Source organism: Dipodomys merriami, unplaced genomic scaffold, assembly GCF_024711535.1.
Source record: "Dipodomys merriami isolate MVZ:Mamm:240054 unplaced genomic scaffold, mDipMer1.0.p SCAF_24, whole genome shotgun sequence".
Classification (NCBI taxonomy): domain Eukaryota; kingdom Metazoa; phylum Chordata; class Mammalia; order Rodentia; family Heteromyidae; genus Dipodomys; species Dipodomys merriami.
In genome coordinates, this window is record NW_027203826.1 from 19,233,269 (window position 1) to 19,253,696 (window position 20,428).

Genomic DNA, 20,428 nt, shown 5'->3' on the forward strand with positions numbered 1-20,428 from the left:
GAAATGTAAATAGGCCAGGCTGGGTGTAAACTTAGTACTCTACCAAAAAATAAAACAAAATGGGCTGGGGTGTGACTCAGTAGTCTGCCTAGCCAAGAATAAGGCCCTGAACTCAAACAATTGATGTTTTTGGCAGTCCTGACTGCCAAAAAGAAAAGAAAAGGATGAATTGAGCACAATACCCTTATCTCTACTCTCTTTAAAACCTAAAGGAATTTTTTTTAAGGCATAAAATCTATGGGACAAAGATCATGGAATAAGAAACAATAGTATTAACATTTTAGATTCTAGAAAGCAGGTAGATGACTGATGATGGACTGATTGTGGACAGGCCAGAGAAAGCTGAATTTTGAGCCAGCAGTGGAGACAGCCAAGAAACCCTGCTTTACACCACGAGTGCCCTCACCTGTCGACAGACCTTCTGTTCTCTTAAAGTCAATGCTAAACATTGGTCTAGTCTATACCAGAGGGAAATGGGACGGATGCAGAGGTGGGAATTGGCACTACATTAGTTGGTTAAATGTAGATAAAAGTTTGGGTCCTGAGTCGCAAGTGGTACTTTTAAAAATAGAGCGAGTACCAAAAGAAGATTTCATATAAGTAAGAGCACATGTTCTAGGGAACAGAAAATAGCTATGGTTTTTCATGAAAAGCCTTGTAGAACAATTTGTTAAACTGGGTGTGCATGTAAAAAGGAAAGGAAAAAATATGAGTGTTGGACCACGCTGACCAGTGTAATTGCCACTAGTCACATAGGGCTGTGGAGCAATGGAGCGTGTGGCCAATCTGAGCTAGGGTGTGCCTGGGGAGTAAAACGCACATGGAGGCTGGGTGCCTGCCAGTGGCTCACTCCTGTAATCCTAGCTGTTCAGAGGGTGAGATCTGAAGATCACTAGTTCAAAGCCAATCTGGGCAGGGAATTCTCTAACACTCTTTTCTCCAGTTAGTCAACAAAAGCCTGAAGAGGACTGTGTGGTTCAAGTGGTAGAATACTAGACTAACCCTGAGTAAAAAATCTGATGGACAGTACCCAGGCCCTGAGCTCAAGCCCCAGGACTAACACACACACAGACACACAGAATTTTGATGTAATAAAAGGTTAAAGGATAGCTTATTAATAATTTTTGTATTTACATTGAAATATTTTTGATATATTGAAAATAAAATAATGTTAACCTTAATTTTCACCTTTTGTTTTAAATGCACTTGCTAGAAAATATAAAGTGGTCTATGTGTGCATTGTCTTGTTGTTGTTCAGTGCTAAAGTAGAATGGGCTTGGGAGCTTGGTTATCATGTGGGTGTCCTTGGCTAAGGTTGAGTGACATGCCTGTTTTGTCCTCAGTAAGGAAAGTCATACCCAGCACACAAAGGTAGCTCTTGTTCCTAGTGTTTGGCCCTGCCTGTGGAGGCCTGCCAGCTGCGGGCCTAAAACGCTGCCAGGATCTCAGATGAACTAAAGATATTTTAATTTGAAAACTCAGGTAAGGAACAAAGATCTATTAATGTAGTTGTCAGAGTGGAGTTTATTTAATAATTGGAGGGCCCAGATCCTGTGAGGCTGTCACGTGTCCTTTGTGGGCACACATCAAGACCAGCAGTTTTTAGCTGACAGTGACACTATCAGAATGAATAAGGCCATTGTTTGTAGTAAGACCCTGGTACTAATTGGTGTGTTAATTCTAGCTTCAAAGTAATCACGTACTACTGAAAAGTGGAAAAGTCTGGAATGTTCAATGATTTATGAAGCCAGCACTGCTGGAATACTAGTACAGTATTTTGGTGTTTTCTTTCCCAGCTGTGTACTAGGCAGCAAACACTGGAAGGTGCCTGAGGCGGATCTCAAAGAAACACTGCTCCTCTGAGATGAGGAGGTGCACACACACACACACTGTTCCTCTGAGATGAGGACACACACACACATACACACACACACACACACTGCTCCTCTGAGATGAGGACGCACACACACACACACACACACACACACACACACACACTGCTCCTCTGAGATGAGGAGGTGCACACACACACACACTGCTCCTCTGAGATGAGGACACACACACACACACACACACACACACACTGCTCCTCTGAGATGAGGACACACACACACACACACACACACACACACACACACACACACACACACACACACACACACACACACACACACACACACACACACACACACACACACACACACACACACACACACACACACACACACACACACACACACACACACCCCCTAGGGAGTTGAGCTGGTAGGATTACCCCACTTTACAGATGAGTGGTAGGGTGCTTTGTTCAAGGAAGCAAGTGGCAAAGCCAGTCTGTCTGTCTTCAGCACTCACTTTCCACTGAGTTGGTTGTGTTGTCTGCAGTCCTAAAACCTAGGAAGCTCTATAACCTGAGTAATATTGTTAATTTGCAGCAAGCTGATGTAGTAAAACTACTAGAACTGACTGCAGCTTGATTCTTCATATTTCTCTGCAGGAATACAAATAGGTTTGATATTTGATTACCCAAGGCCCTGCTGTGGATGTTAATGCTTAGCATGCATAACTTTAAAAAAATATCCAGAATTCCAAAACCAAAAACATATCTTGTCCTAAGGAGTTTGGTTAAGTGTTACTTCTTTTATGTTTGCTACAATGGAGGCCTAGATCCTGATTGAATCTCATGTCCAGCGCTTTGCTGAGGCTCTGCTTACCACCTCCCTTCCCTGTCTGCTTCTCTCTAGCATGCTGGACGATTTCTCGCATGAGTTGGAGAGTACTCAATCCCGGCTGGACAATGTGATGAAGAAACTTGCAAAAGTGTCTCACATGACCAGTGGTATGTATGTTAACTCTCGAGAATTCATACTTAGTTCTGAACCGCTGTGGGGTCTTTGCCTGTGGGATGTTTATTTGAGCTGTGTCAAGATCAGAGAGTAGAAGACTGGTGTGTAGACGCCTGAACTTCTGCTTGTAGCCTTCACTTGGAAAAAGGGTCTGTGTTCCCACCATATTTGGTAGTTTTTCTCCCAGAGGAGCAACTTTCTTTGTGATCACAGCATCCCTTTTTACTTTTTTCTTTCCTGTTTCCTTTCCAAAATAGCTTATTTAAAGCAATAATTAAGAAGCTAATTGCTTTTTTCCTGAACTTTAATTGATTGATAGAAAAATACCTACTGCTTCAGAATAAGATGGCCTTATAGATTTAATTTAAATTGTTATATTTAAATCGATAGTGAAATGTCTTAGCAAATTTGTAGTAGACTCTTTTTAGATTACTCTATGGGAAGGTATGTTCTGTTGACTCCTCTCCCCCTGGCTGGTTGCTTCACAGAAGTCAGCCAAGGTTCAATTCTTATTTCTCTGAATGTACCAAAACACCCTATGATTTTTGTCATTTTCCAACCATAAGAATGTTAAGAATTTTGGTTACAATTACATTGTTACTATTACATGGAAAGTAATTGTGTGTGTGTTGTGTGTGTGTGTGTGTGTGTGTGTGTGTGTGTGTGTGTGAGTGTATGTGTATGTGTGTGTGTGCCAATCCTGGGGCTTGGGCACTGTGGCTTGGGCACTGTCCCTGAGCTTTTGTGTTTAAGGCTAGCACTCTGCCACTTGAACCACAGCTCTACTTCCTGCTTTTTGCTGGTTGATTAGAGATAAAAGTCTCATGAACTTTTCTTGCTCATTGGCTTGATCCTCAGATCTTAGTCTTCTGAGTAACTAAGATCACAGGAGTGAGCCATCAAAATCCAGCATTTTTGAAATTTAAAATATATTTCTTCTTGCTGAGCATCATTGATTCAAGCCTATAATCCCAGCTACTCAGGAGCTGAGATCTGAGGATCACTGTTCAGAGCCAGCCAGGACAGATAAATTTGAGAAACTTTATTTTTGTTGTTGTTGGTGGTGTTCTTGGGCCTTGAACTCTGGGCCTGGGTGCTGTCCCTGAGCTCTTCAGCTCAAGGCGAGCACTCTACCACTTGAGCCACTTCCAGTTTTCTGGTGGTTAATTGGAGATAAGCATCTCACAGACTTTCCTGCCGAGGCTGGCTTTGAACCTCGATCCTCAGATCTCAGCCTCCTGAGTAGTGAGGGTTTCAGGCATGAGCTACTGGCTCCTGGCTTAGGAAACTTTTAATTCACAAAAAGCTGGAAGTGGAAGTGTAGCTCAAGTGGTAGAATGCCAGCCTGGAGCAGAAAAAAAATCTAAGGGACAGTGCCCAAGCCCTGAGTTCAGACCCCAGTACCCTCACCAAAAAACAAAGCAAAACAAAAATAAGAACAACAAAAAACCCAACCCTAATAGCTCCTCTTCGTCTAGTGCCGAGAGGGGACTTGAAGGAAGGAGGAACTGAGATTGTTCTTGAGATAATAGGAGTGTTCTTAAACCTTAGAACTCCTCCTCCCATTTAGAGTTCTCCTGGTTCTTGACTCATTCTTCTGTTGGGTTTTTACCATTAGGTGTACAGAACATACAAGATTTAAATACAATTGCACGTTTATTTTCCAGCAGTTTAACTCCTAGCCGACTTTCCTACAGTTCTTTGGGGCTAGATGGGCTGGAGCTGTAGCTCAGAGGTAGGCATGGCTAGCTGGGTAAGCTCTGGGTTCACATGCTGAGGAAAAACCACATCAATTCCTACGTTGAGAGGTCATCGGAACATTAAGTGACATAATATAAAAGCATTGACCAGTGTATGAGCACTTCATAAATGTGTTAAAAATATTGTAAAGCAACAGATGGCCTGACCAGCCAGACAAAGGATCTATCAAATCCAAAAACTAGGGAAGCTTATATCTAGAGTTAGTTCCTTCTTTGCAGGGCAGATACTCTTTTTTTTTTTTTTTTTAGCTGGCTCTTCCTTGTCTGAAGCTGTGTCAGTTTGGGATACAGACACCAGTTTAGCTCATCTTTCACATGCTTGCAGCAAGTTTTGCTAGGTCTTCTCTCTGCTTCTGTGTGTTCTTTCTCTTACTCCAATCCCTGTACTTTAAAAAGAAATGTTTTAATGGAGTATTGTTTGTGTAACCATGTTAAACACCAGGCCTCTCACTAGAGTCTGTATCAGTCATGAAGTTAAGTATCTACTTCAGCACCAGTTCTGTTGGAGAAGAGAAAGTGAACAAAGATGCACTGTCTTTGTTTGCCAGCATTTGAGTCTAAATACTTAGGAAGGTACTTGCATTGTGATAAGTACCTTCATGTGTGTGAGTAGCACTGAGGCTTGTATTCTATTTTCTCCTAAAGGAAGCTTGGAGAGCAAAGTAAGAACTTTGCGTACTACATTTGTATACGAGAAACAGCCAGGAAACAGCAGTTAGCCTGAAAGGCCCAGCATTTGGGATAAGTCCCTATGTTTTCATTTTGTAACTAAAGGAATAATGCTTAGTGGCCTCTTCCTGTTGGCAGTATCTGTTTCAATCTGTTGACCAGGCTACTTACTGTTGTCTCTGTTCTACTTCTTAATTTAAAAAAAAATTTAAAAAATTAAGCCAGGTGCCTGTGGCTCACACCTGTAATCCTAGCTACTCAGGAGGCTGAGATCTGAGGATCATGGTTCAAAGCCAGCCCAGGCAAGGAAAGTCTGTGAGACTCTTATCTCCAATAAATCACTAGAGAACTGGAAGTGGCACTGTGGCTCAAGCAGTAGAGCGCTTGCCTTGAGCTGCTAAAGAGCTGAGGGACAGCGCCCAAGCCCAGAGTTCAAGCCCCAGGACTGACAAAAATAATTAAAAATTAATATCTTTTAAGTAGTTGCACAAAGAAGATGCCATTCAGTAAAGTAGTACATGAATACAATGAATCTTGCTCAGTGTCACCCCTTTTATCATTCCCCCCTTTCCTCCCAACCCTACCCCCTTCCCTTGATTTTGCTCTGTTTTTCTTTGGTCTTCAGAGGAGTTGACATTTCATAAGTCAGATAATGAGCACATTTCTTTTTGGATAATGTCACTTCCTCCTTTCTTTCCTCAGTTTTCTTAATTTTGTAGGGTATGCATTGAATTTTATGGCTGCATTTTCTCTTTTCATGCTCCTCCCTATCATTTGATTAAGTTCACTGCTTTGTAGTCAGCCCTGTACTTAAAGGAAGGCTGTGCAAACACCAGAGTTTGATTAAACAGTAATGAACACACATCACAGCGGCCAGGTGACAGGACCCCTTCTCTCTCCTCCCTTGCCCTTGGCTGGCTGCTTCACTAGAAAAATCAATAAAGACTTGACTTCTGGGAATAACCTAGGAGACACTATTTTTTATGATTATTAATTTACTTTATAGAGGTGATGTCCAGAGGGATCATATGAGTCAGGTAAAGAGCGTATTTCTTTTCATACAGTCTCTTCTGTTCCCTCAGTTTCTCCCAGTCCCTCCTTTCTGTTTCTACCCACAAAGTTGCATGGTTCACTTTCGTCCTGTCCACTAGCTCCACGGCTGTACTTTTTCACCCTTTGCCTTTAAGTTCTGTACCGTACCTTCCCCCGACTCTTCCGATCACATACACTTGAATACACCACACATAAGATGAAGAAGACGTCATCACCAAAAACTAAAAGCTAAAGAAAAGAAAGAAAAAAGAGCTTCATGTTTCCATATCTTGGAGTTCACTTCAGTGTGTATTTGTTAATATAGATATGAGGAGCACTCAGGCATTGCACCTTTGTGTTTCTTTCCTAAGAATATTCTCTTTTGGAAGAGACTAATTTTATCATTTTTCTAAGAAATATTGTTTTGAGGGCTGCATATACATTTTTAAAGTCCTCTTTTCACCATTCTGTGGTTCATCTTTTCTTCTTAGGGAAGAAAAATATTTTGAGAGAGAGGAGGGGAAGGGGAGATGGTGGAAGGGGGGGGAGGGGAGAGAGAGAGAGATATAACTGTTGCAGTTCTTTCAGTGTCCCTCTCTTTTCCGGTAACTCCTGAGGCTAGAAAGGTGGTTTAAGCCTTGGTAACTCCTGAGGCTAGAAAGGTGGTTTAAGCCTTGGTAACTCCTGAGGTTAGAAAGGTGGTTTAAGCCTTGGTAACTCCTGAGGTTAGAAAGGTGGTTTAAGCCTTGGTAACTCCTGAGGTTAGAAAGGTGGTTTAAGCCTGGGAATGTAGCATGTGCTTGCCATGCAACAGGCCCTGGGTTCTATCCCTGGCACCAAAACAAAATTAATTAAATAAAAAAAAAACACCTGTTTAAAACTTTTCACAAAAGCCTTGTGGTTAGTACTCATTTCTTCTGTGCTGGATACTTTACAGGAAGTGCTGGGGAGAAACCTGGTAAAGTACCCTGAGGCTGCCTCGTTCATGCCTCGCAGAAGCAGCTTACTACTTCCCAGGAAAATGGCTTTCAAAGACCATGCCCGGGCTGTGCTCAATTGTGCAACAGTCATTTCCACTGAGCAACAGTCATTTCCACTTGTTGAGAACCCCTCCTGATGCAGTTGGCTGAAGAGAAATGGGGTAGTAGTAGATTTGTAGAGGCTGTCAAAAAGCCTAAAAGTAGAAATCTTGTCAGTAGTGGAAATCACTCTTGAGAATGGTGGGATGTGCAGAAATACTGGAGGGGAGCAGGGTCAGGGAAGGGGCATAGGAAGTTTGTGTAAGGTTGGGGGAGAGAGAGGAGGAAGTAATTACCTTCTCTGTCTTTGCCCGGAAGAATATGAACTAATTATTTTAATGAGTGGTTTTTTTTTTTTTTAATTGGTTCCAGTCCTGGATCTTGAACTAAGTGCCAGGGCACTGTCACTCACTGAGCTTTTGTGTGCAAGGCTAGTGCTCTACCACTTGAGCCACAGCTCTACTTCTGGCTTTTTGGTGGTTAATTGCAGATAAGCATCTCATTGACTTTCCTGTCCAGGCTAGCTTTTAACTGCAATCCTCAGATCTCAAGCCTCCTGTATAGCTAGGATTATAGGTGTGAGCCATTGGTGCCTGATCAACTTGCCAGCCAGCTGCCGGCCAGCCTTCCTGTCTGCCTGCCTTCCCTCCCAATTCCCCACCCCTTCCTTCCTTCCTTCCTTCCTTCCTTCCTTCCTTCCTTCCTTCCTTCCTTCCTTCCTTCCTTCCTTTTCTTTCCCTCCCTTTCTTGGTCCCTCCCTCTACCCCCCTCCCCCCATCCCTTCCCTCCCCACCCCTCTGCTCCCTTCCCCTCCCCTTTACTCTTTCACTCACTTTCTCTCCCTCCCTCCCTTCCTCCCTCCCCCCCTTTCTCTCTCTTTCTTTCTTAACTTTGTTTTTTTAGAGCCGTTTTAGATTCGCAGCAAAACTGAGGAGAAAGCACAGGACTTCCTATATAACCCCTGTCTTCATTGTCACCCTGCTTGCCTCCTCCTGTTAACATCTAGCACTGCACGCAGTTAAAGTCTATACTTTAGGGTTCATTCTGTAAGTTTTAACAAAAACAAATATGACTATGTCTTTCATCATACTATAATGCAGAATAGTTTTAGGGTCCTAAGAATATTTTCTCTCTCTCTCTCTCTCTCTGTCTCTCTCTCTCTCTGTCTCTCTCTCTCTCTCTCTGTCTCTCTCTCTCTCTCTCTCTCTCTCTCTCTCTCTGGCTCTCTGTCTCTCTAATTTAGTCAGTCATGGGTCTTGAACTCTGGGCCAGGGTGCTGTCTCTGAGCTCTTCAGCTCAAGGCAAGTACTCTACCACTTGAGCCACGGCACCACTTCTGGTTTTCTGGTAGTTAGAGTTAAGAGTCTCATGGACTTTCTTGCCCAGGCTAGCTGAGATCCTTAGATCTCAGCCTCCTGAGTAGCTAGGATTACAGGTATGAGCCACTGGCGCCCGGCTTTTTCTCTTAACTTAATTTTTTGGATTGACATACATTATTTGCATATATTCATGAAGCACAGAGTGATGTTTTGATTCACCTTGCCTGGTGATCAACTGGCGGTAATTAGCATATTCAGTACCTTAAAGGTTTACCTTTTTTTTATGGTGAATACATTCAGAATCTTTTGACTAATTTGACCTATGTCAAATTAGTTTTTTTAAATTATATTCACCCCCAATGTAGCCTAAAACAGCACAATTTAATTCTTGGCTTCAAACTACCATTGTCCCTGTTGATCTACCTCTTCCCTCTTTCTATCTTTTCTCTCTCTCTTCTTTCTCCCTACTTCCTCTTCTTCCCTACCTCCTTCCCTCCAGTCACTAGTAAACACGGTTCTTTGCTCAGCTTTTCTGACATCAGCTTTTAAAAACTCCACATATGAGGAGATCATGTGGTGGTTACCTTTCTGTGCCTGACTTGACAGAATGTCCTTTCATTGCTGCTGTTGAAAATAACAGGATTTCCTGTTTTTATGGCTGAATAGTAATCCACCATGCACATATGCCACGTTTTCTTTGTATTTCAGGTGGTGGCGATTTAAACTTAGTCCATATCTTATTTGTTGTGAACAATGCCACAATGAACATGGGAATATGTTGTCTTTTCACTATGTTGATTTCATTTTCCTTTCTACCCAGAAGTGAGATTACTGGGTTATAGGAGCTATGTTTCATTCTTTTCAAAACCTCCGTTATTTTGCGCTGGCAACCACTGATCCAACCACGTTACTCTTTCTGTAGTTTTGTCTTTTCCAATATTCATATAGTTGGAATCATAGAATGTGGAGTCTTTTCAAATTGGCTTATCTCAGTGGTGCATGTGAGTTACCTCCAAACTTTCTCTTGGCTTGATAGCTCATTTCTCTTTTAGTACTCAATAATATTCCATTATCTGAATATACCATAGTTTGTGGTTATTTTCCCTTATCTATGAGTTCTAAGACCTTTAATGGGATAGGACCAAACCCTACATATTCTGCAACGTTTTTTTTTCTTTTGCCAGTCTTGGGGCTTGACCTCAGTGCCTGACCATTATTCCTGGGCTTCTTTTTGCTCAAGGCTAGCACTCTACCACTTGATTCAAACAGCGTCACTTCCCGGTTTTTCTGTTTATGTGGTGCTGAGGAATCAAACCCACATACTGGGTAAGCACTGTACCACTAAGCCGCATTCCCAGCCCATGATCTGCAATTTTTAGAGTGCACGTGTACCTCTCATAAAGTCCAATTTATCAGTTATAGTGAAAGATTAACAACAGCCTAATAGAACAATAAAGTAGAACAACTGTAACTGTATTCAGCAGTGAAAGTTATACGAATGCAGTCTCTCAAAATATTCCTTAAAATATATTCCTATACTGTTTGCCATTTTTCTCATGATTGTGTAAGGTAATACAGAGGCTGCGTGAGAAGATGAAGTGAGGTAGATGACATCAGCATAGTGAAGTATGACTTATCTCCTGTGCAAGGGTACTTGAACATAAATGTTGTGATACCCTTGATCCGATAACCAGAGTGGCCCTTAAGTGGCTTGGGGTGATTAGCACATACAGGGTAGATACAGTGGATGAAGCAGTGATTCACATTCTAGGCTGGATGGAGTAGGATGGTGGGTTTATTTTTGGAATTTTCTGCTTAGCATTTTCAGACCCCAGTGAACTTCAGCTATCTGAAACTGTGGAGGAATGGAGAGGAAAGCTCTGTTTATCCATTCGCCCACCAGAGGACACCTTGATCAAGTTTGGCAGTTAGGAACAAAGCTGCTAAGTAAAAGGGAACATGACTGCTTGATGGTTATGGCTAGAATACATTTAGTTTTGTAAGAAAGCACTGAATTTTTTTCCTCAGGTGGCTATACCAGTTTGCATTTCCACCAGGATTCCTGTCGCTGTACATCCTTTACTAGACTGTAGCATCTGATCGGTGTTTTTGTTTTTAGCTATTCTGTTTACTAAAGGCTGGCACTCTAGCACTTGAACTATACCTCCACTGCCTTAAGACATGTGATGTGGAACTTTTTTTTTTGGTATGTCGTCTTGACATCTGTTTACCTTTAATGAGGTAGGTGTCTGTTAGGTCTTTTGCCCATTTTAAAATCAGATTGTTTTATTACTGTTGAATTTTTGAAGTTCTTTGTACGTTTTAGATAATAGTCATTTATCAGATGTATCTTTTGCAAATATTTTATCCCACTGTGTGGCTTGTCGTGTGTGTGTGTGTATGCGTGTGTGCGCGTGCGTGTGTGTGAAGCTGTGGTACCAGTTGCTACTTTTGTGAATAGTGTCTTTGGTGATATCTTAACAGTCCTCACTAACACCCATGACAAGATGGTCAGCATATGGCAAGGGTGGTTATTTCCCATCTCCCAGGTTAGGCTCAGATAGACCCATAACCCCAGACACTTACGCTGTAGTAAAATAGTTTCCTTGGAAGGCTGGTCTTGTTGGGAGCAGAATGCCCTGGCATAGACTTGTCTATACTGAGCCTCCAGCAGTTCACCAATTACCAAGTAGGTTTCTCTACCCCAGCACTAGTTCTGAAAGGTGGGGGTTGCTAGGGTATGGGGGTGTTCCATTCTTACGGTGTGAGCTTTGTGTTCAGTAGTTGTTTTCTCCATTATTCACCACAGCAGTCCCTCCTGTGGCCTTCCTTCTTTGATGGGTCTAAGAGGAGTTTGTTGAATTTTCAATTTACTTAGCTTATTGTTGGTTAAGATAAAGTGATCTAATCATAAAGTTACTAGATGAGGTTCTGGTGTGCCTGAGGCAGACAGAGGAGCACATTGCTGTAGTTTAGAGGCCATCTCTTGGCTAGTTGAAAGAATTTGATAATCCATGACATTTATTAAGTCCACGTTTTGCTTTATGGAGAATTTTACTATCTGTTTTCTTATGCCAGACCTTCTTACAGTATGGCAGAAAAGGTATGATGGGGTCGGGAGCCAGTGGCTCACGCCTGTAATCCTAGCTACTCAGGAGGCTGAGATCTGAGGATCATGGTTCAAAGCCAGCCCAGGCAGGAAAGTCCGTGAGACTCTGATCTCCAATAAACCACCAGAAAACCGGAAGTGGTACTGTGACTCAAGCCGTAGAGCGCTCGCCTTGAGCTGAAGAGCACAGGGACAGCACTCAGGCCCAGAGTTCAAGCCCCATGACTGACAAAAAAAAAAAAAGGTATGATGAACTAAAATCTATGGACTTTCCATAACTAATGCTTCTATTTAACTAAGCCTCTTATCCCTAGAATTCAACTTCATTTTCATTAGCTAGTGAACTCTTGTATCAGTCTGCCCTTAGGGAAGACATTAGGATTCACCTGTAGAAATACTGCTTGTCCTTTCTGTGTCTTCCCAAGTTAAGGAAACATCCTGCTGATTGGTGGCATCCTGTGTGCCTCAAATTTGGGTCCTGCACATCATGTGATGTCATCTGTGTTATCTAACTCACACCATAGTCCTTTGAGGTGGCCATGGAGTTAGGGGGCTGCTGTTGGCATTGTAGGCTGGAGTAGATTTCCCCTGGGTCTGGCTATGGCCCTCTGTCCTGTGGGGCCTCCCTGCTGTCAGCCATTCAAAGGAACTCCTGCCACATTGTTCCCTGTGACTGCTGTTGGAAATCATTGGTAGACAGAAGGTTCCAGAAAAGACATTTGGCTTTCATTTACAGATGAGCTGTATAAATTACTTCAACACGGTTACTGGTTAAGTCATCTTACTCGACTAGGAGTGATGTGAAATTACTTACCCTTTCTCACTGGAGCTCCCCCCTTCCCCCCACTGTTCATATCCTGAAGTGACCAGCAGTGGCCTTCATCTCCTTTCCATCTTTCTGCAGTATACCTATTGAGAAAGCAATGTGATCATTGTTGAATCAAATGACGACTTTGGTGGGAGATGAATGCAGACAGACTTGGATCTGTAATTCCAATGCCAGCACCTTTTTTTTAAGAATTCACTAACCACCAGCAGAAAGCTGAGATGCCCGGATTTTGATGAAAGGCTTGGGACTCAAAGCATGTACTTAGTATGAGGCACATTTTGGGGGGACTGGCCATTGCAAAAGTGAGTGTCAGGCAGGCCAAGGGCAGAACAGTAGAGAACCAGACTTTGGCAGGTTCAAGATCCTCTCTGCCCGTTTCTGCTTCAGAGGTCTTGTCTGAAATCCCATGTGTGTGTGTGTGTGTGTGTGTGTGTGGGAGTGCAGCGTCCTGGGAGGGTAAATCTTCATGTCTTGCCTTCCAGATCGCCGCCAGTGGTGTGCCATAGCCATCCTCCTCGCAGTCCTGTTGGTTGTGCTGATTCTCTTCCTCACGCTGTGACGCGCCTGCCGCGGGCTCCTGCACATGGACGGAGGGGGGAGGGGAGGAGCAGCAAGCACCCTCCATCCTCACGTTCCTCTCTTGGAAACGTGCCTCCGTGCTGGCCTTCCACAGCAGAGGCGGCGCTGCTCTCCCAGTGCTGGAAGGGATGGCAAGAAGTGGAGAGATGACTGCACTCCTGCTTGGGTGACAGAGACAGTCTGCCACCTGTCTTGTCTTGGGACAGCCAGCCACTGCTTAGCCTTGCTGGACCTCCATCCCTGAGGAGGGACTCTGAGTCATCCAGGTGAATTAGACCCACTAGTGTTCTGTCGCTCATCCTTTTGTTTCTGGCAGCTTTTTTCTTCTGTTCAGACAGGTGCTGCGGTCCCCTCAAACTTGTCAGGAATTCGGGAGGCTGGGCATGTTCAGTTCCCTTTGCTTCAGGCTTCTTAGCTGGTCCTTGGTGAGGACAAAGGCTCCTGAGCATCGATGGCAGAAAATGCAGTGTTCAGTTTTCAGGGAGATTAAATTGCTTTTCCATGTGCACTTTTGGTGGTAGAAATGGCTACTGGGAAATAATGGAGCACTGTGGGGCCTGGCACTAGCCACCCATAGCTGTGATGGCCAGAACTCTCGAGAAGATCAGCAGAACCTGCAGTGACACAGTTCAGGGAAAGTTGGTGAAGTCGCTGGAAGTTAAGGCCAGATTTGCTGACTTCTTGTTTCTGTCCCCAGGCATTCTCCCCAGTGGTGCAGCCTGTGGTTTTAGGGTGACCCTTAAATGTACCGTTGCTGAACCGTGCAATAGCACAGCAGATAGGTCAGGATCCTGGATCTCCCTCCACTACACTCATTCTTGTGGCCCTGTGCAAGGAGAGTGGTTAATGAGTTTACTACATTTCCACAAATTCTGTCATGACACAAAAAGGCTGGTCTGGACCAGACTTCGCTTGACCTGTGAGAAATAGCAAAGTTGCATAAGTGAACTTGATTCTTTTGTTCCCTAAGATGACAGCTTGACCTTACCATCCATTCAAATAACTGAGCCAGTCCAAATTCAATGATAGATGCTTTAATTGAGTTTTGAGTAGCGAAACTGCTGAGACACTAAATGGCAAGCTTCTGATTATTTGTAAATGCCTCAGATGTGCACATGTATATAGGATATTTTTTATAACTGCCCTGATACAAAGTCGTAGTTGGACCCAGAGCCAGAGCTGGGCGATGGAGGCTGCCCGTCTCTCCTCTCCATCGCCCTTTGCACTTGGAAAGAGCAGCAATATCTGGACAGTTTGAATTTTGACTTTTCTTTTCCTTGTCCTTTCGTGTATTTCTCAGCACGCTAACCTTTTTTGTTGTTGTTTTGTTTGTATTTCCTGTGGTTTTGTTTCTGGGTTTTGTTTTGTTTTTCTCCTGTTTTTGTGATTTGCAATGATGTGCTTGCCTAGCTAACTTTTGAATTGCACTTTTTAATAAATATTTGTAACAATTTTTTAAAAGAAGGATATTTTATCTTGTTTAAGATCATGGTAAGTAAGGAGATCTGCCTGTTGATGAAGGCACAAGCAGATTTGTAAAACTGAAAGGATGGTTGGCATCCATGTTTACACTGATGCTTGATACATAAATAAGTTATTTCTTTTCAAATCAGAAATAAAGTGAATCCTACAAAGGGCTTCAAATGTAGAGTGTTAGGTTCTTTATGTTTTATAACATCTATAGACATATACACACATGTATATATACATATATATATATGTATGTTATTGTCTTGTATAAATTTACCCCAGAAATGGTCCTTAGATTTGCATTAAAATATAGATGTCTTTTGTTACAGATAAATGTGGACCATATCTAAGTACTGTAATTCACACTCTACGTTTCAAGAAGCAGTTCGAATCTCAAAGGATTAAAATTACCCCATTTAAAAGCCATGCTACTGTCCTGCCATGACCAGATAGTGTGTCCTTTGGGCCTGTTTAGAACATGGCTAGTGATTACAGAGAAGAGTCTCTCATTAGCAAACACTCCAACTTTTGTGACTTCCTAGGCTTTTCTTTGCACTATTTTGAATTGTCACGTTTCTCTCACTCATTTAAGGTATTGGCTAAACTGTGGCTGTTGTAGCCCTGATTGGGCCAAAGCTGAATAGAGAACTGTTTGGAGAAAGCTTCCAACATAGGTGTCCTTCCTCTGGCCATCCTGCTCCGGCCGGGGGCTGACTTAGTCCTGGCCGGGTTTTGTGCCTGCCTGGCAGACACTGCAGAGGGAGGCCAGGCCCCTTCTCCACTCAGGCCCGAAAGTGGCAGCCAGAGAGAACATATGTTGCCAGGGGCCTGCATTTATTGTTCAGGACAAATACTTGCTCCTCCGTGATCCAGGGGATATACGTGGTCTCTTCACCCCATGTCCTGGAACAGGGAGAGGAGAAACGGCCCCTGCTGCTTCTGATTGCTCCTGGTACCAGCTGCGTTTTCCCCTGCCACCTTCTGCTCTGAGTCTCATGTTCATCATTTTTAAAGAACTGGCAGAATGTGATGGATATCAGAGAGAGCTCAATGTATGTTTACTAGAACATTTTAGCTGATTGGGGGGTTGGGAGATAAGAAATAATCCATTGAGAGACTTTTGCCAGAGACTGAATCCAACTGGAAAACCAAAATACCTTTAGTTTTCAGTCTTACATTTGGTTTTGTCTTTGTTTGGACTGAAAAATCACAATGCTATGTATGCTTTGGACTTTTTGGCAAATGGAATTACAGTGTGTGTGTGTGTGTGTGTGTGTGTGTGTGTGTGTGTGTGTGTGTGTGTGTGTGTGTGTGTGTGTGTGTGTGTGTGTGTGTGTGTGTGTGTGTGTGTGTGTGTGTGTGTGTGTGTGTGTGTGTGTGTGTGTGTGTGTGTGTGTGTGTGTGTGTTGTGTAGAGAAAGCTAGAGCTAGATAGAAGTATCTTCCATAATTTCAGAATCCAGAATCCATGCCAGTGCTGAAGGGGAAACTTGGCACTTGCCCATTACTCTCTGCTTTTAGCCAGAGTTAAGCAGACTGATGGGTCTGGTAGCCAACAGCTTGGCAACGTGCACTCCTTCTCACCTCGTGAGATGAAGGGCTGTGAAAAGAAATCTAGTCTTAACTCCAACAGAAATCTGTCTCTGTTAAGTGTCTTACCTTCTCTAAGTAAAGGTGACAGAGCCAAAATTTTTTCTTTCAGTTGTTTCCCTGGCCATAAAGTGAAACCACAGGGGTCCCTATTTCCTGTTACTTTTCAAACACGTTCATAGCATTTGAATGATAAATGGGAATGTGTCAACTGAGTGGACTTCATATTGTTTGTATCACAAGATGAATTTGTAAACAAAAGTGGACTATCTGAAAAGCAAATTCTAAAATACGAAATGAATGACTTCTCATTTTTCCTGTCTCCCTCTTACTGGCATCTCCCTCCCTTCCAAGTTATTAAAAAAGAACGTTCTGGCAGTGCCAATGGCTCATGCTGTACTCCTAGCTAGCATGAGGCTGAGACTCGGAGGATCTTGATACAAAGCCAGCCTGGGCAGAAAAACCCACAAGACTCCTCCAGATAACTAGGAAAAAGCAGGGCTAGCGGAATGGCCCAAGCAGTAGAATACCAGCTGAGCAAGCATGAGGACCCGAGGTAAAAGCATGTTCTTTGCTCACCAGGAGTAGAGAGAAGGTAAACCAAGGGAGCCTCTGCCACTGTGCACCCTCCCTGTGATCAGTTCCTGAAATCAGACCCTGTGAGGGCCTGGCCAGGTTACAGGACACCCAGAACTCACTCCTCTGGGAATTTTGCTTCCGGTAGGGTCAATGGGTTCACCTGGCTGGCCTGGTGAGCACAGGTAGTCTTTCTTTATGCTGAGTTACCTCAGTTTCTACCCTTCAAAATATTCACTTACATTTATAGTGGTCTTCCTCCATGAGGACATTGGTCTGTTGTATGTAAGCATGGGTACCTCTGTCACCTGTTTATTTGATAATGCTTTCTGAGAAACTGCTGTCTGGTGTTGAATGGAGTTAAAAGTGGAGGAGAACAATTGTTTGGGCCTGAACAGCACAGCAAGGCAGTGAGAATTTCATGACTGAAACTTGGTGCTTGATGACAGAGTGGGTAGAACTCCAAAAGAGCAGGCCTGTGGTTATCACTTTGGCAGGTGAAGACTCACGTAGTGTGGGCAAGCCTCTTGTTGGACAGGAAGCAATTACAGCTCATCCACACTGCTTCCTGGACTTGGCCATTGAGCGCCACACACATGCTGTCAGACAGGTTAAGGTACTTAAAGCTCTGGCCTCCATGGCAGAACAAGGTTGATAGCTGCTGACCTGTGCTTATTAGCTCCTCTCCACAGCTTTGTGACGCTTTACAACATTTTAAAATTGTTATTATGGAGGTGAAGTACAGAGGGTTTACATTTACGTAAGTCAGGTAAAGAGTACATATCTTTTTGGACAGTGTTACCCCTTCCCTCACTCCTAATTTTTCCCTCCCTTTCCTTTTGGACAGACCCCAAGGCTCTGAAATTGACATGGCACCTTGGTTAAATTGCGGCTAATTATATAGCCTTGGAAGTTCTTGATATGTTAGTCTCATTGCTAACTTGGCTATCTATGGAGGGCTGAGAAACAAATTATTTCCCTCTGAACTAACACCTTGGTGTCATATTCATTTTGATAAAAGCCTTGTCCAGGATTGTTCTTCGCATGGCTGTGTAAATGTTTATATTCCTATTTGCCTGCCCTGCAAGAACAATACATGGTCATGGAGCTGCAGCCAGATCTTTATGAGAAGGCATTTTACACGTGTGTGTGTGTGTGTGTGTGTGTGTGTGTTTAAGCAGATCTTTATGAGAAGGCATTTTACGTGTGTGTGTGTGTGTGTGTGTGTGTGTGTGTGTGTGTGTGTGCGCGCGCCCCAGACCTGGGACTTAAACTCAGGAGCTAGGCACCGTTCTGAACTTCTTTTGCTCAAGGCTAGAAATCTACCACTTCAACCATAGCTCCATCTCTGGCTTATTTTTGGTAGTATAGTGGGGATAAGAGTCTCACAGACTCTCACAGATCTCAGCCTCCTTAGCAGGGTTGCAGGTGTGAGCCACTGGCTCCTGGCTAGTCTTGCCAGTTTTTAAGGGTGGTCTGAGCCATCCAGAGGCTACTCAGTTGTTGAGAGGATGTTGGGAATGAGATTGCCCAGCCTTGTTTTCTGATTAAAACCTTTGACCCTGTTCTCTGGCCTCGATGGCAGTTGAGGACCCAACTCTAGTTAAGCTTTTTGTCAGCCTTGGGGTAGGACCAAGTCTGATCTGTACCTTCTAGCACAGCAGAAAACAGACTGAGCTGAAGTTTCACGATTAGTGAAGCACAAGTGTGACCATGTTGCTGATGTCTTCCCTGGAAGAATGTCTGTGGGATAAAGCAAGGGCCACCAAGGGTCCCACCGATGGAGTTTTGGGATTGATTTTCTTTTGGTGGAAGGGGTAGGTATACTGGAAATTGGACCTAGAGCTGCACAGTTGCTGAGCACACTCCCTGTCACTGAGTGTGAGCTACATGCAGCCTCTGAAAGTGCTTTTTTTTTTTTTTTTAAAGCTCCCTATGATTCTTAATTGCCCCATGCTGGGCTCCCACTTGGCCCATCCAGATGTGAGGGGTGTCCTAGAAGCCATCTGGAAAGGAAGAAAGCAACCAAGCTGTAAGGTTTTTCTTCAAGTGGAAATAGGCTTTTCCTGGCTTATTTATCAGAAATTAGTAAATTCAAAAATAGTATGATATATAGCCAGACTCAATGGGGATAAAGTGCCCTATATTTTTTCAAGGATAAACTGACTAATTTTAAAGGGCACTCTGACAAGGGCTAGGATTAAAACCAACACCTGGGTGGCTTTCCGTTGATTCCTCTCCTCTGCTTGATAAGAGTAGACGAGAAAGACGTGCACGGCTCTTGGCTAGTTGACTTTTATTGTCTGTATTTGTGGATAGTGGCTGTCCAGGAGGTGTGGAACCAGCAGTAGTCGCGTCATTATTTGGAAGCTTGTTAGAAATGTCCTCTGTTGTAGGGGTTCCCGTGCACGCTTAAGTTTGAGAGCCACGGTTGCATTGTGGACTTCAGGCTCCAGGAAAACATTACTGAAAAATGAAATGTCCTCAAATTTGATGACAACAAAAACTTGAAAATGTCCAAAAAGAAAAAAAAATACTTGTGTAGGGACTGGGGAAAGGATTCAAGTGGTAGAGCGCCACCTGAGCAAGCATGAAGCCCTGAGTTCAAACTCAGTTCCACTACCTCCCCCCCAAAAATTTGTAAAACAAAATACCTAGCCATCCTCAAAATGGTAATTTTATGTCCTGAAGTCTTTTGGTAATGTTTCTTACTTTTGCTCTTGAAATCAAGCCACTACTGTATAAAAGAAGAATGTTCAGTATTAAAGAGAAACAGATTATTAGTGTTGTGTTTGTCACTGGTGCTTCTCATTCTTGTTTTCACACACCTCTCCCTATCCCCAGTTCACCCCCACTGATAAATATTGACATAGACATCTTTCTGGGGTTAGGAAATTTAACAGGTGCTGGGAGATTAGGACGATGAATTATTCTTTCTCGGACTACAAGCTACCAATATTTATTTATTTATTTGTTTGGCAGTACAAAGGTTTGAACTCAGGTTGTGAACTTAGTAAGCAGACTCTATCACCTGAACCACTTCCCTAATCCTTTTTGCTTTATTTTTTTCAGATATTCTCAAGAGTTTTGCCCAGGGCTGTCCCTGGACTGTGTTCCTCCTAAATTCACATGGTTTGCTAAACACCTGGCCAGCTACATGAATTCTTAAATCTCAGACTAAACATATCACATATTCAAAATAGTTTACAGGACAGAGTTTCCATTGGGACAAGGGGGGAGAGGGAGCAGAATGACTAGAACAAAAGGGAATTAGCTCTCTGTACCTTTTACTGACATGCTGGCCTTTGAGAAAAACTCATCAGCTTGTACATGGTCTAGTTTCAAAATTTGTATCTAGCTTTTTCTTTTTCTTTTTTCGTTGGTTGTGGAGCTTGAACTCAGGGCCTGGGTGCTGTCCCTGAGTTCTTTTGCTCATCATTAGCACTCTACCACTGTGAGTCACAGTGCCACTTGGGGTTTTCTGATGGTTAATTGGAGATAAGAGTCTCACAGACTTTTCTGCCTGGCCTGGCTTCGAACCATGATCCTCAGATCTCAGCCTCTTGAGTAGCTAGGATTACAGACATGAGCCACCAGCGCCCGGCTTCTAGCTTTTTTAGTCTAGCTAATG

At 43.3% G+C, this 20,428-nt stretch overlaps 1 protein-coding gene across 1 annotated transcript in view; it reads left to right on the top strand.

Moving 5' to 3' along the window:
- Stx6 (syntaxin 6) overlaps positions 1-19,586 on the top strand; it is a 48,476-nt gene extending 28,890 nt beyond the window's left edge. The window contains exons 7-8 of the mRNA XM_070034328.1: positions 2,745-2,839; positions 13,066-19,586. Of these exons, the coding sequence (XP_069890429.1) occupies positions 2,745-2,839; positions 13,066-13,142 (172 nt within the window). The 3' untranslated portion in view covers positions 13,143-19,586. The remainder of the gene's footprint in view (positions 1-2,744; positions 2,840-13,065) is intronic.
- Positions 19,587-20,428: the final 842 nt, after the last annotated feature.